We start from the raw sequence: 26,142 nt of genomic DNA, 5'->3' as shown, positions 1-26,142 counted from the left end.
CGAGTCCTCCCTCGGACGTGTGTGTGTGTGTGTGTGTGTGTGTGTGTGTGTGTGTGTGTGTGTGTGTGTTTGTCCTTAGGATAATTTAGCTTAAGTAGTGTGTAAGCTTAGGGACTGATGACCTTAGCAGTTAAGTCCCATAAGATTTCACACACACATAAAGTGGAGCTATTATTTTTTCCGGCATACTCCGCAATAACACCGATTAATGAATATTCATAATTTTGCAATGTATACAGCCCGCACTACAGTAATCGAAACACCGTCAGTTCAATTATGTCAACCTGCTACATCTCTTTTCAGCAAAGCTTTACTTGCTGTTGCCTATTTACATTTTATATCCTGTTCCCTACGGCACTAGTAGTTATTTTAATATTCTGCAAGAAAAACTTGCAAACAAATTAATTGCCTTATTTCCTAACATAATTCCCTCAACATCGTCTCAGTTGATTTGACTTCACTATCATTTTCTTTATTTTTATTGATGTTTATTTTATCTTTTTTGAAGACACTATCCACTCTATTGATGTGATTGCCCAAACCATTTGTCATCTCTGACGGAACTATAATGCATTCATTAAACGAATTTTTATTTCTTCCCCCTAAACTTTAGTGTTTATACAGTTAAGTTGATTATTTTAGACTCTCGCTGTTGCTTCTCAACAGCTCAATGTTTGAGTAAAGAAATGGTGAATAAAGACGCTGCTTCTCGTAACAACGCTGAAGAGGAGCACCACAAATACTGAAGCAGATGTTTACAGTGGCTGTAGGAGCTCAACCATGTTACTAAAGTAGCGTAACGTTCTTGGGAAAGCGTAGCAGTTGTTTTTGACTTAGAATGCTGTTAAACCTGACCGTGGGGTGACATTCTTTCCTGTGCGTGGCTATAATTACGACCTTGAATGTACATTTAGATTCGCCGGGCGCTCATTTCATGTCGATCAAGCTAAAGCGAAAGGGAGAGCGGACGGCGAATTCTCAAGGACGCTCCTGCCACACCTTGGTCACGTTCAGAGGCGCACGCCAGGCGCTCGTAGATGGTTGCGCCCGATAGCTCTTTACGGCAAACACCGGCAACTAATGAATGTCCTACTACAACACTCATTAATTACTCTAAGGGACAGACTTGTGGGAGCCTCGTTTAGATACAGCAAACCACTATGGTCGGAATGGCATTGTCAGTGAAGTGAATTTACTGAAAGTTATTAGAAGCAATGCCAATCGTTAAAAACTTTGTCTCCTGAAAGCAGTCATCTCGAACTTACAAGCACCGGTACATTATTTGAAACCTACTACTGGAGGATACACGGCATGTCTTGTTACTAAAGGTCGTTCACGAACACTTCCAAGGCAGACGAATCCACTTATGGAGACTGTAAAGAATGCTGATGAATATTTTTTATCGCTTTTGGAAAGGGAAATGGAAATAAATCACACGGTGAAAGATCTGCACTCTCCGTGGTTGCTGTAGTTCGGAAACAACGTGGTGGTGTCGCGTTGCGTTCAACATTGCAGTTTACTACCATTCAAGCTATCCCGACCGCGCCGATTAAGATTATGTCACAATTAAGTTTGATAGCCGGTGTCTTCCGCGTGTTGGCGATACTTGTGGCACCGCTTCCATCACTGGTAAGAAATTTTTTTCCACTTTCTCTGCTGTTGAGACTGACACACTCATCCATCAATGAAGTCGTTGCCCTTATTTTTCTTTCTTTTACTCCTTCCTCTCACGCATTTACAATTGGGCTTTGGGCCATAACGGCATTTTGGGAAAGATAACCAATGGCGGGCGAGGGGCCAGGCAAGAAAGAAAATATTAGACGTCTATGGAGATAACTGTGTCAAAATTTTCCAGAAATAAAGAGAATAGCACGAAATAGAGAAAAGTGTTTTCAGCGACTAGGCATCTCCTTTAAAATATGATGAATGATAGTCATAGATGTACGCTACAAGAGTTGAAGCGGTACTTAGGCTACAAAACAAGTACCTGTATTTTGGATGTATTTTGTCTGAAGCAGTAAGATCCCTTGCAGTACGTCTTTCATGCTATTACTTTAGGTTTTAGAAAAGAACAAGAGGGCGTACACCAATCTACCAGTTTTCTCTCAACATCCAAGTGAAAGTGTAACCATAACGATGTGATCACTGCAACATACAACGCACAGCATTCATTTGTCCATATGCAATGTCCTCATCACAACTCAAATGGCTATCGCTTCGTTTCAGATGAAACTGCTCTACTCAAGCTTCTTAGATGTTGCCGTGCGAAAATAACGTCTATCAAGTGTCTGTGATGTCCACCCCGATAGCTCAGTGATGCCGACACGATAGCTCAGCGTGTTCGGTCAGAGAGCTGGTTGGCATCTGTAATAAAAAACTGAGTGAAAGAATCAACAACGAACATGAACGGATGTCATGTGACGCCCGCAACGACCAAACACAACGATAAACAACGAAAAAAACAAGTGGTCAGCGTGACGGAATGTCACGCCAAGGGGCCCGGGTTCGATTCCCGGCTGGGTCGGAGATTTTTTCCTCTAAGGGTCTGGGTGTTGTGTTGTCCTCATCATCGTTTCATCATCATCAGTGGAAGACAACGGGAAACTGCCACTGGAATCTCTTCTCAAGACCCTCATGCGGCGGACCTCTCTGACGAGGTTTCCCCCATGTCAAGACTCGCCGTATGTGTCTGTGATAGAAGTATAAAATTACAACCTTCTGTTTCTCGCTTAGATTATGGATCCGCTGTGAACTTCGAGAGAGTTGACGTTGGATACGTCCTCTTCCAAACATTCTTTGGCAACAGCCGTTGTTAGACGCCCCAATTAACACTCATCTTAAAAAAAAATCGGGTCTTCAATCGCTGGAGCGACGAAAATGTATCAAAAAGAAGCCACCAGAAATGCCGAATGAAAGTTTCTTAAGCTATTTACATTTATATTCACTTTGAAATTACATAAAGTCATCATCTGGAATTGCTCCATGCAAACACCAACACGAAACTGTATACGGCGTACTGGTTCTGCGGAGACAGTTTGATACAGCTGATCGACCAGTCTTTTAATGTACCCCGTGTTGTAACTGTCACCAGTACTACTCCATGTCTGTCAACAGTTTAATGCCATAAAGTGGAAGCCTTCTTACCTATTTTAATAATCGCACATTGTCGAAACTGTAATCGATTAGAGAAGATAGTGATAACGTTTATCTAAAATTTACATCAGCAGCCTGTGAATTATTGCAATGTGCATGGCATGCCTTTTGTTACTGAAAGAGCTAGCTAGACTAGCGGTTCTCACAATTTTTAAAGTGATTTAAGCGTTCCAGCCAAACACCACAGTTGTTCTCATGCTTGATACCCAGGAGCTATTGATATGAAGAATAAGAAATGTCGCAGCAACAACCATTTTTTGAACGTATTGTACTGATTGGCGGAGCAGTGAGTTGTCAGTGCAATTTGCAAATACCATGTCTCTCTCAAGAATATTATTTTCTGACGACTGTGCAACATATCTCAGTTCACGCAGAGAGTATAAGGTTTTCTGGTCTACAGAAAAGTCTCCATTACACACAAAAGTTGAATAGGAACCCACTTCGTGTTATGATACGGGCTGGGATGTCATCACGATACCACGCCAGACAACTCACTAAGGGGAATAATCAAGGCAATTTGCCTCAACGCTGCCAAAATACTAAGGATGAATTGAGCAGTAAAATTGAGGAAGCCGGAGAAGCTCTACGGCATGTCAAGGAGGACATGGAGATCTGTGTATCTCTGTGTAAATCAAAATAGAGCACAAACAGATCCTCTCGGTACATGGTTTTTTATATGTAAGTACTCCAACACATCACAAATTGTTTTAAACTGTGGGTCAGGTACTTCTTGGACACATGTTCTTCTATTAGTCCTACCTGGTAAAGGTGTCACACTAACGAATGGTAAACATTGACGTATTGCGGTTGAGCCAAAGGAATGGATACATAATCCAAAAATGTCAAATAAAAGTAAAATATAACAAGAAAGTGTACTGGTGCAGAAGCGACCTTTTTCAGGACAGGCAGGGTGAAGGCATTCTTCGGGGATCGTTGAACTTTAAGCTATGAACTTTCATGAACAAAAAAGAAAATTTCAGAATACAAATGCGCTCGGCCAGATCGGTTTGTGAAATCATTAGCCAGTCAAGGCGCTCAGAAGATGTTGCTTTACAGCATCGGAACGAAGTCCGAGAAAGAGTAGGAACGGAATCACGTCACTGATAGCTGAAACTCAGGGCCAGAGAACTCGTCGTGCCTGGAACCCGCGTTCCAAGCGGTAACCAGAGGTTAACACATAATTTCTCTATCCTTCTTACTGGTTAACCACAGCAGGTCTATTGTGGTTATGTTGTCATTAGTTCAAATTCAACATGGACAAAGAACCTTTGCTGACCATACAATGTAGGCTTTGACGGCCGGTAAGTTGGTCGCAGGTTGTGTTCCAAAAATGAACAGCATAGAGACAGAAGCAATGACACATTGACAATGCTCAAGCACATACAGTGCAAGATGTTACTGATTTGTTTGACTGATGGGGCTGTTAAGTGCTATACCATCTACTGCATTCCCCTGACTTAAGCCCTCGTGAGTTCAACTCGATTTTTAAAGTGAAGGAAACATTTCAAGGCATTCGCTTCAGAGCTGGTACAAATTCGTCGAGCAATAGACCGCGCCGCTCGAACACAACTGGCACTGCTAAGAGTATAATTCGACTTCCACATCACTGGGAACGGGTTATACACAATGCAAGTGTCTACTTTGAAGGTTAATAAAACTTTGAAATACATATCTACTTTGTACGAGCTGTAAATAAATAGTTGCCACTATTTAAGTTCCAACCCTCGTATATAAATGATCTTCCGATTAGTACACAACAAGCAGAATTAGTTATTTTTGCAGATGACACTAGTATTGTAATGAATCCAAGCGTACATGCAGAAACAGAAGAAATGGCAAACAAAGTTCTTAAAAGTATAATTGACTGTTTTTTTGCAAATGGTCTTACCCTCAATTTTAAATATTCAGTTCTGCACATCTAGAGGCATTACACCAATGACAAGAGTAACATATGGTGAGGAAATAGTAAGTAGGATGGAAACTTCAAAATTCTTAGGGTCCATATTGGTGGGAATTTAAACTGGAGAAAACACATCTTCCAACTCCTAAAACAACTTAGGTCAGCCCATTTGTGCTTACAATCATTGCAAATCTTGGGGAAAGGCAAATCAGTATATTTTACACATTTTAATTCAATAATGTCAGATGGTATAATGTTCTGGAGTAACTCATCTTTAGGAAAGAAAGTATCGATTGAGCAAAAACGTTCTGTGAGAATAATATGCGGTGCTCTCCCATGATCATCTTGTCGATATCTGTTAAGGAGTTGGGCGTTCTGACTACTGCTTCACAGTATATTTATTCCCTGATTAACTTTGTTGTAAATAATGCAGTACAGTTCAAGAGGAAAAATGAGGTGCATAATTACAATACAAAAAGGCAAAATGACATTCATTAAGCCACATTAAGGTTGTCTTAAGCATAAAAAGTGGTACATAATGCTGCAGCAAATATTTTTGATCATTTAGCGAGTGTTATAAAATGTCTAATAGACAGCAAAGTAAAATTTGGTAAGAAATTGAGAACGTTTCTCCTTGACAAGTCCTTCTACCCCGTGAAGAATTTCTATTATTCTAATGTGTGAAAGATGGTGGCTAGAAATTACGAAGTCTCATCCGTATATCTATTTTCTTTTTGTAAATAAAAAATTAGAAATGTTCAGAATGTAACAGGATGTACAAATTAATTTGCGACGTGAATGTATCATGACTCGTTCCACATCATTGCGAACTATCGTGCAAAATGATCCATTGTACATGTAACTAACTAACTTCGCAGTGTCGTCAATACGTTGGAAGAGTCACTCGCGGTCAGAAAAGTCTCCTGCGTAGTTGTGAGTACAGTATGTAAGAGCTACGTGCATTCAAACCTGGGCTAATGGTTGGTGCTCGTATGATGAGATCTTCCGTAAGCAAGGAAGCCTAAAGGATTGGTGTTTCAAGCGGCGTCTATCGAAGGTTTATACCGCATGCAAGGAAAGCGGCAAAACATCATTGCGCTAAGCCAGAACGCCCACGAAAGCGTGCTTTGAGTGATCGTGACAGACGGTCTTTGAAGCGGGTTATGACGAAAAATAAGGGGACGACAGCTCCAAAAGTCACTGCCGAAATTAACGTCGCACTCACGAACCAAGTCGGCACCAAAGCAACGCGAAGGGAGGTCCACGAGCAGAAACTGCAAGGCGAGGTGGAATTCCAAAACCACTCATCAATGGTACAAATGCCCGTGACGGCAGAAAGTGGTGCAGAGGCCATAAAAGCTGGACAGTGAAGCAGTGGAAGATGTTATGTAGTCGGATGAGTCTTGATTGATACTGTTTCCAATTTTTGACCGAGATGTCATTGGGCTGGATCAGTCTTGTTTCACACTATTTCGAATTTGTGGCCACGCTTACGTCCCAAGAGTGGATTAAGGCGGGTGTCCGGTGATATTTAGGTCAGCCATATCACACACACATCAAAAAAAGTTTTGCATCACCACGGTTTGCAGAGCTCCTGAAGATAGACGTTGACTGTGGATGTTGTACCGCAGACACAGTCCCTTTGACTATTCGGAGATGTAACTAAACTCTCCGAAAGACGTAAACAACCATGCATGAGTAGCGCCTATTAGACGGAGGGGGTGCGACAGCCGATCTGTTGCAGTCATTCTACGAGGAAGGAGGTACACGGTTCGTGTTGTCTGCAGTTCAACCATGCCTAGGTCGATACCGCTGTTCGATCACGTCCGCATTGTTACTTTGTGCCAGGAACGGCTCTCAACAAGGGAAGTGTCCAGGCGTCTAGGAGTGAACCAAAGCGATGTTAGAAGGTAAGTCAGCGTTGGCCGATCGTTGGCTGAGCTTCCTTCTAATTTTATTGATCCATGGAGTCGCCAGTCAACAAAGCGATGTTGTTTGGACACAGAGGAGATATAGAGAGACGGGAACTATAAATGACATGACTCACTGAGGCCGCCCAAGGGCTACTACTGCAGTGGATGACCGCCACCTACAGATTATGGCTCTGAGGAGCCCTGACAGCAACGCCACCATGTTGAATAATGCTTTTCGTACAGCCACAGGACGTCGTCTTACAACTAAAACTGTGCACAGTAGGCTGCATGATGCGCAACCACTACCGACGTCCATCTTTCCAACCACAACACCATGCAGCGCGGTACATATGAGCCCAACAACATGCTCAGAATTGGCATCACGTTCTCTTCACCGATGAGTGTCGCATATGCCTTAAACCAGACAATCGTCGGAGACGTGTTTGGAGGCAACCGGGACTGGCTGAACGTCTTACACACCCTGTCCAGTGAGTGCAGGAAGGTGGAGGGTCACTGGTGTTTTGGATTGGCATTATGTTGGGCTGACGTACACCACTGGTTATCATGGAATGTGCGTAACGGTTGTATGATACGTGAATACCATCCGATAGTGTAACCATACCGGCAGCATATTGGCGAGGCATTCGTCTTCATGGACGACCCTTCGCGTCCCCATGGTGCATATCTTATGAATGACTTCCTTCAGGATAACGACATCACTCGATTAGAGTGGCCAGCGTGTTCTCCAGACATGAACTCTATCGAACATGCCTGGGATAGATTGAAAAGGGCTGTTTATGGATGACATGACCCACCAACCACTTTCAGGAATCTACGCCGAATCGTCGTTGAGGAGTGGAACAGTCTAGACCAACAGTGCCTTGATGAAGTTGTGGATTGTATGCCACGACGAATACAGGCATGCATCAATGCAAGAGGACGTGCTACTGGGTATGAGAGGTATGGGTGGGTACAGCAATCTGGACCACCACCTCTGAAGGTCTCGCTGTATGGAGGCACAACATGCAGTGTGTGGTTATCATGAGCAATAAAAAGGGAGGAAATGATGTTTATGTTGGTCTCAATTCCAATTTTCTGGAAAGGTTTCGCAACTGTCGGAACAGAGGAGATGCAAAACTTTTTTGATGTGTGTAGCATTCCATAGGTCCAATGGTTACTCTGCTAGGTCACATTATTAACAAGGATTATGTGACCATTTGGTTGATCAAGTCCATGCAATGGTACGATGCTCCCGAATGGCGATGCTGCATATCAAGACAACAGATCCTTACACAGCTCGCATCGTCCGGGTCTGGTTTTGTGAAGCTGCGGACGAATTGTCGCATCCCTCCTGACCACCACATTCACCAGATGTCTTTGCGGTCTACTTCCGAGAGAAGCGTACTTGATCGCTATCCACCTCCATCGTCCTGCCACTATTTCTCAGGAAGAATGGTGTACTTAAAAATCATGTAGAACATACATTTATCCATTCCGAGAGTGGAAGATATACCCGGGTGATCAAAAAGTCAGTATAAATTTGAAAACTTAATAAACCGCGGAATAATGTAGATAGAGAGGTAAAAATTGACACACATGCTTGGAATGACATGGGGTTTTATTAGAAAAAAAAACACCCCATATTGCTAGACGCGTGAAAGATCTCTTGCGCGCGTCGTTTGGTGATGATCGTGCGCTCAGCCGCCACTTTCGTCATGCTTGCCTCCCAGGTCCACAGACCTCAGTCCGTGCGATTATTGGCTTTGGGGTTACCTGAAGTCGCAAGTGTATCGTGATACCGACATCTCTAGGGATGCTGAAAGACAACATCCGACGCCAATGCCTCACCATAACTCCGGACACGCTTTACAGTGCTGTTCACAACATTATTCCTCGACTGCAGCTATTTTTGAGGAATGATGGTGGACATATTGAGCATTTCCTGTAAAGAACATCATCTTTGCTTTGTCTTACTTTGTTATGCCAATTATTGCTATTCTGGTCAGATGAAGCGTCATCTGTCGGACATTTTTTGAACTTTTGTATTTTTTTGGATCTGATAAAACCCCATGTCATTCCAAGCTTGTGTGTCAATTTGTACCTCTCTATCTACATTATTCCGCGATTTATTCAGTTTTCAAATTTATACTGACTGTACGACCACCCGGTATTTATTGGCAATGGTAATGAGTTGTGGTCTTGTTGCTTCCATATTTTTGTGAAGGCTATGTGTACTTTAGTACCTCAGTACTCTAGTGCCACTGTGGGAATCGGAAGTAACGTATAGGTGATGCGTCCGTTTGCAGTGGTGGTGCTGCTGTGTGTGGTGCTGGTGGGGGCGGCGACCGCCACAGACGCAGACGCCGGAGGCAGCGGCGCGATGCGCGAGGAGTTCGCGTGGAAGGAGTCCGCCTTCGCGTGGCCGGACGAGGCGTCCCAGCAGCGGGCGGTGGAGGCGGGCCGCTACGTGGTGGGCAACAACCTGCCCCTGGGACTGGCCCGCTGGGGCGACAAGATGTTCGTGACGGTGCCGCGCTGGAGGCACGGCGTCGCCGCCACGCTCAACTACTTCAATCTCACCGAGGCCCGCCAACAAGGTACGTAGAGAACCGCTGCGCCGTCCTACACAGATGTGAAAAAGTCATGGTGGGCGGCAATATGGCATACACAAGGTATAAAAAGATAGTGGCTTGGCTAAGCTGTCATTAAGGACGCGCGACGGGAATTAACAGACTTTGAACTCGGAAAGGTAGTTGGAACTAGACGTATGGAACGTTCCATTTTGGAAATAGTTAGGAAATTCGACATTCCAAGATTCACAGAGTCAAGAGTGCATCGACGAAACGAAGTTTCTGGCATTGCCTCTCACTATGAACAATGCAGAGGCCGACGGTCTTTTTAGGCCTAGAGCAGAGGCGTTTGCGTAAGAGTTGACTGTTAACAGAAAAGCAATACTGCGTGAAATAACCGCAGAAATCAATGTGGGACGCACGAGGAGCAGATCCGTTAGGACAGTGTGGCGAAATATGGCGTTAATGGACTTTGGCACCGGCCGCTGTGGCCGAGTGGTTCTAGGCGCTTCAGTCGGGAACCGCGCTGCTGCTGCGGTCGCAGGTTCGAAACCTGCCTCGGGCATGAATGTTTGAGATGTCCTTAGGTAGTCAGGCTTAAGTAGTTCTAAGTTCATGCGACTCATGACCTCCGATGTTAAGTCGCATAGTGCTCAGAGCTCAGAGCCATTTGAAACACTTTTTTTTTTGGGGGGGGGGGGCTATGGCAGATGACGGCCGACACGGGTGCCTTTGCTAACATCACGGCATCGCCTGCAGCGTTTCTCCCGGGCTTGTGATCATATCGGTTGGACCCTAGATGACTGAAAAATCATCTTGGTCAGATCAGTCTGGATTTTAGGTGGTAAGAACTGATTCTGAGGTTAGCTACAGGTAGACGCGAATAATATGCTACATGCACAAGAGCGAGAGGAAATAATAAGAGTGGAAGACCAAGAACGACGTAATGACGGAAATAAAGGAAAGGTTCAGGAGTGGAACTAAAATTCAAGGCAAAAGGACATCAATGATGATACTGCTGTCCTCAAGGAAACTGAAGAAGAATTACATTATTTGCTGAACCGAATGAACAGTCTGTTGGGTACAGAATATGGACTGAGAGTAGAGAGAAAGTAATGAGAAGTAGAAGTAATGAGAACATCGAGACAACATCAGGATTGATGGTCAAGAAGCCGTGGACCCAAGTTATCAAGAAGGCTCTGTGCAAGCTGGTTGTTGCTCCATAATGGTGTGGGCTGTGTTTACATTGAATGGACTGGGCGCCTGGTGATCTACTTTAATTCGCAGGATGCTACTCAAAAACAATTACTTAACTTGAGTTTGATCACAATAATGGCGGTAGAGTACCGTGATAGTGCGAAAGCACGCCGCAATAGGTAATTGCTGTATTTCTCCAAGTGATGTATTTAATAACTCGCGTCAACGCTGTAGATAGTCCAAGCGACAAATTATTAAGTTTTGATAATAACTGCCGTGTTGGCTCATGGAGGCTGCAGCATCAGTCGACGGTGGACACAAACTGCCACCACTGATGCATCCGTATCACACCGCTTCGCATTACCCAAAGGACAAATGGCACTGTACTTACATCCTGGTTTCATGCTTCACTTTCGGTTTCAGCAGTGATCTTTCACTACAGAAATTTATCTCAGTCACTCAAATAATGTTTTCTCAGATGAAATTTGGAGGAAAGGCAAAAGTTTGTGTATTCGTGGCGTGGACACCCATCTCAAGGGCTGATCGTTGTTCACCCATTGAAAGCAAAGATGAAGCTGGCCATTGTTGGTACCAGTCAGTCTTGCTATTTTCCGCACCGCAAATGTGCAATCTTCAAGGAGAGGAAGAGGGATTTCCTTATAGCGAAGAAAAGTATTGTTAATAGCAGTTCAGGTTACGAATTATCATCTACAGTGGAACGAGACTTAAGGCTGAAGACTACCGCCTTATGAGATTGGTCGACGGCACGTCGTGCAGGCGCAGATAGTGGTCGGCGTGACGACGAGTGACTCAACAGCGGCGGCCGGGGCTGAGCGTGGCTCTCCCATCCTTGACCAGGTGCCGCGAAACTCGGACCATCGTGCTGACCCCCAGTGTCGTCAGCAACGGAAAGGTCGACAAGGCAGTAGTGGCTGGCATTGGCAAGGCTACTCTCTCAGCTCGGCATTGACTAGTGAAGTATCTTGACTCGTTCGTCAGAATAGGCTTCCGTCTCCGGTAGTCTTCTCTGAGGCTCCAACTGGACAGAACTCTCTCGTAAAGTGTTGTCCTTCTCAATCCCATGATTTGACCATTGCACTGTTCATAGTACCTTCTCCAGCCAATAATGTTTTCGGAGCTACAAACGAGTGGCTTTTACCACGTCTTCTCGCTGCAGTGTGCTCATCCGCCAATCGAATCCTCCCAGAAACACATTAAAATTGGTATTCCCGTATTCCGGAGCCGCTTGATTTTTGCAGTGCGGACACTTCCTTCTAGGATGACCAGGTTCCCATCTACGCGCTGTTTTCTAGCAGAATCTTTCGTGTACTTATATCATCCTGTCCTGGCCGTTTTCCCGAGATGAACGTTATCTGCGAACGACAGCCTGAAGCGCCATGCCAGATTCAAAAATGGCTCTGAGCATTTGGGACTTAACATCTGAGGTCATCAGTCCCCTAGAACTTAGAATTACTTAAACCTAACTAAGGACATCACACACATCCATGCCCGAAACAGGATTCGAAACTGCGACCATAGCGGGCGCGCGGTTCCAGACTGAAGCGCCTAGAACCCCTCGGCCACTTCGGCCGGCTGCACCATGCCAGCAACGGAAAGTTTCAGGAAGACCTGTTCACGTCGTAGCGATATGCCTTTCTCTCCAACGAATTGTTGTTGTCGTACAAAGTAACATGCCATTGATTGAAATCAAATCATACACAAATAGAATCACACTCATTACCACTATATACACGTATTTCTTGTCCAGCAATGGAATATGATGATGCAGGTTACGCAATTGTAGTATCAATTTTGAATAAAATGCCAGCATCAGTTGCGCTTTTGAGTTAAATAGTACTGAAGTTACACAATCAGGCCATTGCGCGTCCAAATTCAAACGGCCCGCCAAGATACAGTTAGTGTCAATTGTTCTCATAGCGTAGATGAAAGCGTACGAGACTGCTCAGCCTTTAGCTCGGATTCGATCCTCACTACCGTCCCAGTTTTTGTATCGGTCTCTTGTTCGATTAGGCGACACTGTCCCTGCCGAGCAGCTTGTACACACAACAAAAAAAGTTTTGCATCAACTCGGTTCCCAGAACCCCTGAAGATAGCCGTTGACTGTGGATATTGTATCACAGACACACTCCCTTTGGCTGTTGAGAGATGTCACTAAACCCGCCCAGAGATGCAAACAATCATGCATGAGCAGCGCCTATTTTCACTGGGGGGAATGCAGTGGGGAAGCCAGTGGGCATTCTGGTGAGATCCTCTCCTGGAACTGCAGGTTATGTAGCAAGAGTAAGTTGATAGAGGAGCAGGAGCGTAAGATCTGTGCCCTTCAGGTGCAGTTGAAAAACGCACAGGAGGAGCTAGATAGGATGAGGAGGGAGAAGGGGGTTGGGGAATGGGAGCTGGCTGTTGGCAAGAGATCTGTTAGGAGAAGGAGATTTTCAGATAGCTTTACTATTGGTGTTTGTAATAGATATGACCAACTGTCAGAGTCTAGTGGAGAGGAATCTCTAGTAGCTGTAGATGTAGGAAGTATGCAGCAGACCTCAGCAGTTACGGTGGCTAGGACAGTTGCAAAGTCTAAGAGAAAGAAGAAGGTTCTGCTGTTAGGTAGTTCTCATGGTAGAGGTGTAGGCCAGCAGTTGCAGGAAGTTTTGGGGAGTGAGTACCAGGTCACCAGCATTGTGAAGCCTAATGCAGGATTGGCTCAGGTGACTTTTAACATAGGGGGGTTATGTAGGGATTTTACTAAAGAGGATCAGGTAGTGATTGTGGGTGGGGCTGGTAATAGTATTGATAGGGATGGGAAGTATGACATAGATGGTGACCTGGAAAAGATAGCCACTCAGACTGGCAACACGAATGTGCATTTCGTGGAACTGTTTCAGCGTCACGATCGGCCTCATCTTAATATAGCCGTCAGGCGTAATAACATGAGACTTGGGGGTGCGCTGATGACAGAAGGCATGAGTCACATTTCAGTGGTGTCGGTGGAGTCTATCAGTAGGACGGGTTTCACTAGACATGGCCTGCACCTCAACAGGTATGGGAAGGGGAGGTTGGCAAAACTTATAGGTGACAGCATAGGTGGGGGTGGTGGGATCACTCATGGGAAAATTCCGGTAGTTGTGGGTGTTAGAGCTGTACCTTTTTTAGATTGAAGTCAGCTGATAGGTATTCCTGCTTAAGGGAAGTCTCTCTAACAAAGAAACCACTTTCTACAAAGCTTGGGTATCCGATTAATGAGGGAATTAGTATATTTCATCAAAATATACAAGGTATTCGAGATAAAGTTAGTAAACTGCTTATAGATGTTGACTCTGAAATTATTGGTATATCTGAACACTTCTTAAATAAGGAGATAATTCAGAGGCTTCCTTTACCAGGATACAGGTTGGCTGGCAGCTTTTCTAGGAGCTCTTTGCGGTGTGGGGGAGTAGCCATGTATGTGAAAAACGGTATCCCATTTGAGTCAATTGATGTTTCAAAGTACTGCACTGAAAAGGTGTTTGAATGTTGTGCAGGTGTGGTTAAATTTAGTGGAGCTAAACTTCTTACTGTTGTTATTTATAGATCCCCAGACTCCGATTTCACAACATTTTTGCTAAAGCTAGAGGAGGTTCTTGGTTCACTTTATAGGAAATACAAAAAGTTAGTTATATGTGATGACTTCAATATTAATTGTATAAGTGATTGTGCAAGGAAAAGGATGCTGGTAGACCTCCTTAATTCATATAATCTTATGCAAACCGTATTCTTTCCAACGAGAGTGCAAGGGAACAGTAGAACAACCATAGACAATATTTTTGTTCATTCGTCATTATTAGAAGGGCATTCTGTTAGCAAAAAGGTGAATGGCCTTTCAGATCATGATGCACAAATTTTAAGTCTAAAAGATTTTTGTGCTTCAACACATGTTAAATATAGTTACCAACTTTTTAGGAAAGCTGATCCAGTTGCTGTACAGACTTTTGTAAACCTTATCAAGGAACAAGATTGGCAAGATGTTTATAGTGCTGATACAGTAGACGATAAATATAATGCTTTCCTCAAGACTTTTCTCGTGCTCTTTGAAAGTTGCTTTCCGTTAGAACGTTTAAAACAGGGTACTAGCACAAACAGGCAGCCTGGGTGGCTGACTAAAGGGATAAGAATATCTTGTAGAACAAAGTGGCAATTATATCAAAACGTTAGAAACAGTCAAAATCTAAATGCAGCAGCCCATTACAAACAGTATTGTAAGGTGCTTAAAAAAGTTATTAGGAAGGCAAAAAGTATGTGGTATGCAGATAGAATAGCTAAGTCTCAGGATAAAATTAAAACCATATGGTCAGTCGTAAAGGAAGTGGCTGGTCTGCAGAGACAGGTCGAGGATATAGAATCAGTGCGTAGTGGGGATGTCCGTGTTGCTGATAAGTCGCATATATGTACAGTACTTAATAATCACTTTCTGAATATAGCAGGTGAACTAAATAGAAACCTAGTCCCAACAGGGAATCATATAGCGCTCTTAGAAAAAAGTGTTCCGAGACTGTTACCTGAAATGCTCCTCCATGATACTGACAAGAGGGAGATTGAGTTAATAATCAAATCACTAAAGACCAAGAACTCTCATGGATATGACGGGGTATCTAGCAGAATACTGAAGTATTGTTCCACGTATGTTAGCTCAGTACTTAGCCATATCTGTAACTTTTCCTTTAGCAGTGGTCGGTTTCCTGACCGATTAAAGTACTCGGTAGTGAAGCCACTTTATAAAAAGGGAGACAGGGATAATGTTGACAATTATAGACCTATTTCTATGCCATCGGTGTTTGCTAAAGTTATCGAGAGGCTTGTATATACAAGGTTACTGCAGCATTTAAATTCACATAATTTGCTGTCAAATGTACAGTTTGGTTTTAGAAATGGCTTAACAACTGAAAATGCTATATTCTCTTTTCTCTGTGAGGTTTTGGACGGATTAAATAAAAGGTTGAGAACGTTAGGTGTTTTCTTTGATTTAACGAAGGCTTTTGACTGTGTTGACCACAAAATATTACTGCAGAAGTTGGAACATTATGGAGTAAGGGGAGTAGCTTACAATTGGTTCGCCTCCTACTTTAAGAACAGAAAGCAGAAGGTAATCCTCCGCAATATTGAGAGTGGTAATGATGTTCAGTCCCAATGGGGCACTGTTAAATGGGGCGTTCCCCAAGGGTCGGTGCTGGGGCCACTGCTGTTCCTTATTTATGTAAATGATATGCCTTCTAGTATTACAGGTGATTCAAAAATATTTCTGTTTGCTGATGACACCACCTTGGTAGTGAAGGATCTTGTGTGTAATATTGAAACATTATCAAATAATGTAGTTCATGAAGTAAGTTCGTGGCTTGTGGAAAATAATTTGATGCTAAATCACAGTAAGACTCAGTTTTTACAGTTCCTAACCCACAATTCAACAAGAACTGACATTTTAATCAGACAGAATGGGCATGTTATAAGCGAGACGGAACAGTTCAAGTTCCTAGGCGTACGGATAGATAGTAAGCTGTTGTGGAAAGCCCATGTTCAGGATCTTGTTCAGAAACTAAATGCCGCTTTATTTACCATTAGAACAGTATCTGAAATAAGTGACATTTCAACACGAAAAGTAGTATACTTCGCATATTTTCATACGCTTATGTCATATGGTATTATTTTTTGGGGTAATTCTTCTGATTCAAAAAGGGTATTTTTGGCTCAAAAACGGGCTGTTCGAGCTATGTATGGTGTAAGTTCGAAAACCTCTTGTCGACCCCTATTCAATAGTCTGGGAATTTTGACATTGCCCTCACAGTATGTATTTTCTTTAATGTCGTTTGTTGTTAGCAATATTAGCTTATTCCCAAGAGTTAGCAGCTTTCACTCAGTTAATACTAGGCAGAAATCAAATCTGCATGTGGAATGCACTTCCTTGACTCTTGTGCAGAAAGGAGTGCAGTATTCTGCTGCATCCATTTTCAATAAGCTACCACAAGAACTCAAAAATCTTAGCAGTAGCCCAAACACTTTTAAGTCTAAACTGAAGAGTTTCCTCATGGCTCACTCCTTCTATTCTGTCGAGGAGCTCCTGGAAGAGATAAAAAATTAAGCAAATTCCAGTGTTACATTCTTGATTTTCTTTATTTAAACTAACGACTTGTTTCATTTTATGTGTTTCTACAATCGTGTTATAATCTCATGTATTGACTCGTTCCATGACCATGGAGACTTCTCCTAAATGTGGTCCCACGGAACAATAAATAAATAAATAAATAAAAAAAAAAAATATTAGACGGAGGGGGTCCGACAGCCGATCAGTTCTAGTCATTTTACCACGAAAGAGGTACACGGCTCGTGTTGTCTGTAATTCAACCACGCCTAGGCGGTCAATACCGCGGTTCGATCGTGTCCGCATTGTTACTTTGTGCCAGGAAGGGCCCTCAACAAGGGAAGTGTCGAGGTGTCTCAGAGTGATGTTGTTCGGTCAGGGAGGAGATACAGAGAGACAGGAACTGTCGATGACATGCCTCGCTCAGGCCGCCCAATGGTTACTACTGCAGTGGATGACCGCTACCTGCAGATTATGGCTGGGTAGAACTCTGACAGCAACGCCACCATGTTGAATAATGGTTTTCGTGCAGCCACAGGCCGTCGTGTTACGACTCAACTGTGAGAAATAGGCTACATGATGTGCAACTTCACTCCCGACGTCCGTGGCGAGGTCCATATTTGCAACCACGACACCATGCAACTCGGTACAGATGAGCCCAACAACGTGCCGAACGGACCGCTCAAGGTTGCCATCACGTTCTCTGAACCGACGAATGTCGCATACGCCTTCTACCAGACAATCATTGAAGACCTGTTTGGAGGCACCCAGGTCAGGCTGAACGTCTTACACACACTGTTCAGAGAGTGCAGCAAGGTGGAGGTTCTCTGCTGTTTTGTGGCGGCCTTATGTGGGGCCGACGAACGCAACTGCTGGTAGTGGGTGGCGCCGTAACGGCTGTACGATACGTGAATGCCATTCTCCGATCGATAGTGCACCTATATTGGCGAGGTATTCGTCCTCATGGACAACAGTCATGCACATCTTGTGAATGACTTCATTCAGGATAACGACATCACTCGACTAGGGTGGCCAGCATGTTCTTCAGACATGAACCCAATCTCACATGCATGGGATAGATTGAAAAGGTCTGTTTATGGACGACGTGACCCACCAAACATTTTCAGGGATCTACGCCGAATCGCCGTTGAGGAGTGGTACAATCTGGACCAACAGTGCGTTGATGAACTTGTGTATAGTATGACACGACGAATACAGCCAGCATCAATGCAAAAGGACGTGCTACTGGGTATTAGAAGTACCGATGTGTACAATAATCTGGACCACCACCTCTGAAGGTCTCGCTGTATGGTGGTACAACATGCAATGTGTGGTTTTCATGAGCAATAGAAAGGGCGGAAATAATGTTTCTGTTGATCTCTATTCCAGTTTTCTGTACAGGTTCCGGAACTCTCGGAACCGAGCTGATGCAAAACTTTTTTTGATGTGTGTATTTGAGCACGCAGCGGCCTCATTGGCTAATTTCAGTGCTAATTATCACGGACACGGCGAAACATATCGAATTTTTTTCTTAACAATTGTTTCTCACCATAACCAACTTTGCAAAGCCCTTACAAGCTTCTCAGTCTGTTTCTGACAACCCTGTATAGCTGGATAATGGCCTTTGGATCTGAAACCAATCGTGGATTTGAAAAAAGGAATGCAACTTACGTTGTCATTTTTATTCAGAAACATGTAGACGTTTCTGTCAAGGGATACAAAATTGCTTCACCATGAAATAAGAAAATTACTATTGTGTTCCTCTCAAGCTCACTACCCATAACTTTTCTTATATCCTAATTACAGGGAGAAACAGGATTCAACTGTTGTAAAAGGTGTCAAAACTGGAGGGTGTTAGGTCATAGGTATGACAGTGAGAAACACAGAAGAGTTTAATAATGTAGGAGAGCATAGTATGTAGCACTGATGAACAGTTGATTTGCTGATACGCCTGTATTTAACGTAAAAACATATTCCTGATTCCTTTCGCCGTGTATTCGCTCGTATGAACCGCATGATCACGATGCTCCAAGGGGTTTCTTTATCACAAGCGGCCGACGTGTTGTAGCGGACATGAAAATTGACAGGCTGAGTCTTCGAGAAGGGTCTGTCAGCAAATCAGTTTCCGCTCCGTTTCATAAAAGTGTGTGCGCCCGTTTATCGTCAGCATCAAGTGGCTGTGAGTCCACTGTCGAAGGTAACTAAGGCCCAGGACAACAGCAATGGTAAACGCAATTTGCGGCGTTTTTACACTTAGGAATTTGGAGTGTTGATGCTGGGAGCAGAATGGTCGACAGTTGCTATTCTGTTTCCTCAGGAAGAAACACTTTATGCAAAAATTCTTATCAATTTCCAACATTCTGTTCACTAAATTTCCTCTACGTGTCAAATATTTTATACAGACGACGAAGATACAAATACCAAAGCACGAGTGACACGAAGACATTGTCCTCTTAAGAGGTTCAAAATGGTTCAAATGGATGTAAGCACTATGGGACTTAACATCTGAGGTCATCAGTCCGCTAGAGTTGGAACTACTTAAACCGAACTAACCTAAAGACATAACACACATCCATGCTCGAGGCAGGATTCGAACCTGAGACAGTAGCAGCAGCGCGGTTCTGCACTGAAGCACCTAGAACCGCTCGGCCACAGCGGCCGTCTTCTTAAAGAGGAACGATTGATTATACATTAAGGCACTTCATAGTGAGCAGTGCTTGAGAATGGCGTAACAGGCAGAAATTGCGATTGTGGTGAATAAACGCATTTATTGGCATTTATGAAAAGACGTTACATTTTAGGAACGGTAAAGGGCGTCAAGAATTTTTGAGAATATTAGCTCCTGTAGAAGAAAAGAATTGTAGCAAATGAGGTCTACAGCGCGGCGGAAGTTGATTTCTCATGATAAACTGATGGAGTTCCCTAAGGTGCCAAGTTACTTTTATTTTATATCCAACAACTGATGTTTTCGAACAGATTGTAAAAATTCGATCATATTCAGCTAACATTACAATTCTTATGAGTCACAGAGAACAATGCGGAGAATGTTCCTACAATATTTTTGTATGTCCATCCTTATGACTGGAAATTTGAGCGATTTCTGATGTTCATTTATGCAACAAAATGGAACACTTATAGCTGTCCTTACGATGCTACTTATTATATGGCTACCAGATTCGGTGCTTCACTACAACACCTTCAGGCCTTAACGGACGCTGAAGGAGTTAACACCGAATAATATACCCGATTCCCTCAGTGGCCAACATCCATGAACTGATTTTCGCAGACTGTTAGTAACAACGATGTTGTGTCTCCCGCCGTCACCTCAGTTGGTAGTTACAGGTAGTCTGCGAAAACCAGTTCATAGTTGGCCAATGACGCAATCGTGTATATGATTGGAGTTAACTCCTTCAACATCAGTTAACGCTAAAAGGTGGAGTACTCAGGCACCGAAACTGGTAGCCGTGCAGTAAACAAATCGTAAGGACGACTGTAGGTATTCCATTTTATTACGCTCCTATAACGTGTCTAGCATTGGAAGCAAGGTAGAAGAAGGTTCCTGGCAGATTAAAATTGTGCGCCAGACCAGGACTCCAACCGTGGACTACTGGCTAAGCTACTCAAGCAAGACTGTTGACCTTTCTCCACAGCGTTATTTCCGTCAGTACCTCATCTCTTACCTTCCAGACTTCACGGAAGTTCTCCTGCATACCTTGCAGAACTGGCATTCCCGGAAGCAAGGAAATGAGCGCACAATGCGCTGCAGAGAAAAAATTCTTTCTGTGAGCAGTCCCTCAGATTACGTCTGCGCAGTTTCCTTTATTCCGCAAAGTATGCGGGAGAACATAATGAAGTTTGGAAGTTAGATGAGGTACTGGAGGAAGTAGAACTGTGAGGGCGAGATTTGAGTCGAGCTCAGGTAGCTCAGTCGGTGCTGCCAGGGTAACCCAACGTTTTCGGTCAGGCTCATGAGACATCTGCCCAGAACCACCGACGAAGAAACAGATCGAAGGAAAGAAAAGTCGGTAGCGCATTTGCTCGCGAAAGGCAAAGGTTCCGGGTTCGAGTCCTGGTTTAGCACACAATTTTAATCTGCCAGGGAGTGTCATATCACTATATATTCCGTTGCAGAGTGAAAATACATTTTGGAAGATTCAAGAAGTTTCTTTCTTTATGTATCTATATACGGAAAACTTTGACTGAGTGGAGATCGAGAAGTGACACTAGTGGAATTTTGCAGTACTAATAGTGTACATTACTGAATATGACGATTGTATGACCGTAATCCAGTGCTGGGAAATCTCTCTCAGATTTTTAGAATATTTGTTTCTGAGGTGCTTTTCTCCTATTAACGTCTTATGATCACTTTATCAAATGTGAATACTGACAAGACAGTGAACACTCTTTTATATGCTGCTATAATGTTTCTCCTCTACTGTCCTTTCCGAGAACATTACCAGGTGCCGCTGTAAATGTGGAGAAAAGATTGATCGTAGTCCTTCTCTCACCTGTTTAACATGACCGGTTGGCGGAATGATTTAAAAACTATGCACAGACAGACGTAATTGAAATGCACGAATAACGCTTTGTTAGGAGTGTAGGTTACATTACAATACCTTGACATTACCTGCGTTCTCGGGTATCAGAAATCTCTGCGTTCCAACTGAGTGAATGTTGTTACTAGAGAAAACCTGTTAGGCGTTCGCCATTGTCTTGAACTGCTCGTCGAGGTGCAAAGATAAGTAGCAGAGAGGAGAAGGCAACAGATGCTTGCAGCATTTGTGTTCGCGTATATGAATGGAGAGTATCCCGAAGTATCGTCATTAACTTAGCCCTGGTGTTGGCAAACAGCAACGCGATATCCTCTTTGTCTAGCGTAAGACTGAAAGTAGAATCATAAGACACGAGAAAATCTAGTTTCGTCTTACGAAAAGGCACGTCACAACTCATGCGTTAGATGAGTATGTGCCAAGCAAGGTCGTAAGAGATGGAAAAGAGCCACCGTGGTACAACAACCGAGTTAGAAAACTGCTGCGGAAGCAAAGGGAACTTCACAGCAAACATAAACATAGCCAAAGCCTTGCAGACAAACAAAAATTACGCGAAGCGAAATGTAGTGTGAGGAGGGCTATGCGAGAGGCGTTCAATGAATTCGAAAGTGAAGTTCTATGTACTGACTTGGCAGAAAATCCTAATAAATATTGGTCTTATGTCAAAGCGGTAGGTGGATCAAAACAAAATGTCCAGACACTCTGTGGCCAAAATGGTACTGAAACAGAGGATGACAGACTAAAGGCCAAAATACTAAATGTCTTTTTCCAAAGCTGTTTCACAGAGGAAGACTGCATTGTAGTTCCTTATCTAGATTGTCGCACAGATGACAAAATGGTAGATATCGAAATAGACGACAGAGGGATAGAGAAACAATTAAAATCGCTCAAAAAAGGAAAGGCCGCTGGTCCTGATGGGATACCAGTTCGATTTTACACAGAGTACGCGAAGGAACTTGCCCCCCTTCTTGCAGCGGTGTACCGTAGGTCTCTAGAAGAGCGTAGCGTTCCAAAGGACTGGAAAAGGGCACAGGTCATCCCCGTTTTCAAGAAGGGACGTCGAACAGATGTGCACAACTATAGACTTATATCTCTAACGTCGATCAGTTGTAGAATTTTGGAACACCTATTATGTTCGAGTATAATGACTTTTCTGGAGACTAGAAATCTACTCTGTAGGAATCAGCATGGGTTTCGAAAAAGACGGTCGCGCTATTCGTCCACGAGACTCAGACGGCCATAGACACGGGTTCACAGGTAGACGCCGTGTTTGTTGACTTCCGCAAGGCGTTCGATATAGTTCCCCACAGTCGTTTAATGAACAAAGTAAGAGCATATGGACTATCAGACCAATTGTGTGATTGGATTGAAGAGTTCCTAGATAACAGAATGCAGCATGTTATTCTCAATGGAGAGAAGTCTTCCGAAGTAAGAGCGATTTCAGGTGTGCCGCAGGGGAGTGTCGGAGGACCGTTGCTATTCACAATATACATAAATGACCTTGTGGATGACATCGGAAGTTCACTGAAGCTTTTTGCGGATGATGCTGTGGTATAGCGAGAGGTTGTAACAATGGAAAATTGTACCGAAATGCATGAGGATCTGCAGCGAATTGAGGCATGGTGCAGGGAATGGCAATTGCATGTCAATGTAGACAAGTGTAATGTGCTGCGAATACATAGAAAGAAAGATCCCTAATCATTTAGCTACAATATAGCAGGTCAGCAACTGGAAGCAGTTAATGCCATAAATTATCTGGGAATAGGCATTAGGAGTGATTTAAAATGGAATGATCAAATAAAGTAGATCGTCGGTAAAGCAGATGCCAGACTGAGATTCATTGGAAGAATCCTAAGGAAATGCAATCCGAAAACAAAGGAAGTGGGTTACAGTACGCTTGTTCGCCCGCTGCTTGAATACTGCTCAGCAGTGTGGGATCCGTACCAGATAAGGTTGATAGAAGAGATAGAGAAGATCCAACGGAGAGCAGCGCGCTTCTTTACAGGATCATTTAGTAATCGCGAAAGCGTTACGGAGTTGATAGATAAACGCCAGTGGAAGACTCTGCAGGAGAGACGCTCAGTAGCTCGGTACAGGCTTTTGTTGAAGTTTCGAGAACATACCTTCTTTCCAAGAACATTACGAGACTGGAATAGAAGGGAGAAGCGATAGAGGTACTCAAGGTACCCTCCGCCACACACCGTCAGGTGGCTTGCGGAGTATAGATGTAGATGTAGATGTAGATGTAGATCTGCTGAAACAAATATTTTTATGTCTCCCTGCTCGTCGTCAAATATGGGGTGTCTAGGAAACCTGCTTTTTCGAATCTCTAGACAACATTCAAACAAATCGTATTATTGAGTTTTCTTACAAAATGAAAAGCAACAATACTTAACTTTGACAATTACACAGACTTGTTGCATACAAACGGCGACATATGAAATAAACAATCTGAAGTCTGTATACACAGAATGGACAAGCGAAGTAACGAGCGTTGATGCTTCAGTCCAAGTGACTAATCTTGAAGCTACTATTGAACTGGGGCGTCGCCAACCGGTCGCAGCACTTACGTCCTCTTCGCGTAGGGGTCGCTGCTGTCGTATTGTCCTGGAGAGGTTGGTCAGTGTTTAACATTACACGTCGCTTGTGCTACTAATTACCAAATATGGTTTAAAACGCACAGTCTGTGAGGATTTTTGAAATTTGACCGAGTTTACCTAACGGAAAGATTGGTATCGAACCTTAATTTCGTAGTAATAGCTGTAGGTAGGCAACACAAAGAAACAATTTTGCAAGAAGTAACAGCGACTGATTACTGTTAAATGAAATAGTTATACGGTCGCCTGCCTAATTAGGCATAATAAAGTAAAACATTATTTATAAAGAACTTATTTTTACGAATTCAAAACGAACTTTCATTAGATACCGTTCTGTGAAGTGCAATGAACGTACCTACCTGGACAAATTACACAGTGAATAGCACTAGTTGTCACTTTAACAGTAAAGTAATCACAAGATTTGCAAATGAGCCCTTTCTCTTGTTTACTTTAATCATTACTTTTGCCTTTAACTAATATAGTCTAAACTAGCTATTCACAACCTACACAAGATCAGATAGCACATGATAATAGTCAAGTACAATTAATGCACACATTTCCTTTACAAAAGCAATAAGGAGACACAGCATACAAACCTTCTCCCTTTGCTTCTCAGTAATCACTTCAAGATTCATTAGCTAGAAACTTACTAATCTATCCTTTTTGTTATGATGCAATAGAAATATGGTTCCACATACTCTCCCTTTCATTGTAGCGACAAAACTCTACACAGTTCCAGAATTATGTAGCTTTAAGGTAGAATTGGGTTTGTCTTTCATCTGAGATCATTAAGTTTGTACTAATTTAACACTCTTTGCCCTCACAATAACCTCTACAAATCAGAGATAATCTCCAGTAAAATTTTACTTCAGACAACATCAAGACGAAGTGTTATGATACATCTTGTGAAGCAAGTAGTTTTAAAACAACTTTAAAGCAACAAACTGTAGTGTCGGCAGACTTGCCAACACTACGTACACTAATAGAAAGAGGCGGCCAAGATGCACGCGCTAACTCACGCAGGGTGGCGTGAGGTCTGAAACAGGATACGTAATGAATGCTATAAAGAAAAGTACGTAGCTGCTGGAATACTTAACTTTAATCCATCATTTGTATACAGCGTTCTTGATGATACAAGTGAGACTCTCTCTAGATAAATGCAATGTAATGCTAATGGCGCCTTGCTAGGTCGTAGCCATGGACTTAGCTGAAGGCTATTCTAACTAGCTGCTCTGCAAATGAGCGAGTCTTCGTCCGTGTAGTCGCTAGCAAAGTCGTCCGTACAACTGGGGCGATTGCTAGTCCGTATCTCGGACCTGCCTTGTGGTGGCGCTCGGTCTGCGATCACTGACAGTGGCGACACGAGTGTCCGACATGTACTAATGGACCGCGGCCGATTTAAAGCTACCACCTAGCAAGTGTGGTGTCTGGCGGTGACACCACACAAACATTAGAACACTTTTGTTTTCCAAGTAATACTCTTTCCTAAACTAATATTCAAGTTCATTTTCTAATTAAGTTTCAAATTACTCAAACATAAACAGTCTCTTTTATGTGTATGAAAAACAAGTAAATTTTACCCAGCACATTAAGAATATTGGCAACATTACTGGGTCGTACAGTAATCCAGATCTGACCTTACGTATGTGTGACTAAGTGGTAGCACAATCGTGGTGGCGGGGATATTGGGGCTAGGTGGTCTTTCAATTGGCAATAATTAGCTCTATTTACCTCTTCTTGGCGTTGTTAACATCATTTTTAGAGTTTTTCCCAAATCGAGAGCACCATTTTACAGCCATATATTAAATCCGAGCCCATTCCATTCCACTTGTAAGCCTCACTCGGCACCTGCGCTGTTTACTCGTCAGTTACTTGCTACCGACTGACTGAGCTCTCTCACTTCAGCCCAGACTGAGCGCCACATCCACCTTTTCCCAGCGCGCCAGCGCACTTGCGTTGCAGAGGGGAACTACTTTGGGTTCTCTTCATACAATACAAAGTCCCTACGTATGAACCAGTAATTACATAGCTGCCAGAAAACGTATTTTAAAAAACCTCATTATTAAAACTCATTAAGAAGTCAACACAAATATACATAATTAAATACCACTTCCCTCCAAATAATACAAAGAACTTGA

The 26,142-nt window shown here is 43.2% G+C and overlaps 1 protein-coding gene across 1 annotated transcript in view; it reads left to right on the top strand.

Annotated features, from left to right (window-relative positions):
• The window catches only part of LOC124711797 (protein yellow-like), an 82,053-nt gene that overhangs the window by 10,305 nt on the left and 45,606 nt on the right, over positions 1-26,142 (top strand). The window contains exon 2 of the mRNA XM_047242019.1: positions 9,273-9,563. Within this exon, the coding sequence (XP_047097975.1) occupies positions 9,273-9,563 (291 nt within the window). The remainder of the gene's footprint in view (positions 1-9,272; positions 9,564-26,142) is intronic.

This window comes from Schistocerca piceifrons, chromosome 8, assembly GCF_021461385.2.
Source record: "Schistocerca piceifrons isolate TAMUIC-IGC-003096 chromosome 8, iqSchPice1.1, whole genome shotgun sequence".
Lineage (NCBI taxonomy): Eukaryota > Metazoa > Arthropoda > Insecta > Orthoptera > Acrididae > Schistocerca > Schistocerca piceifrons.
This window is presented reverse-complemented; position numbering and strand designations above follow the sequence as displayed.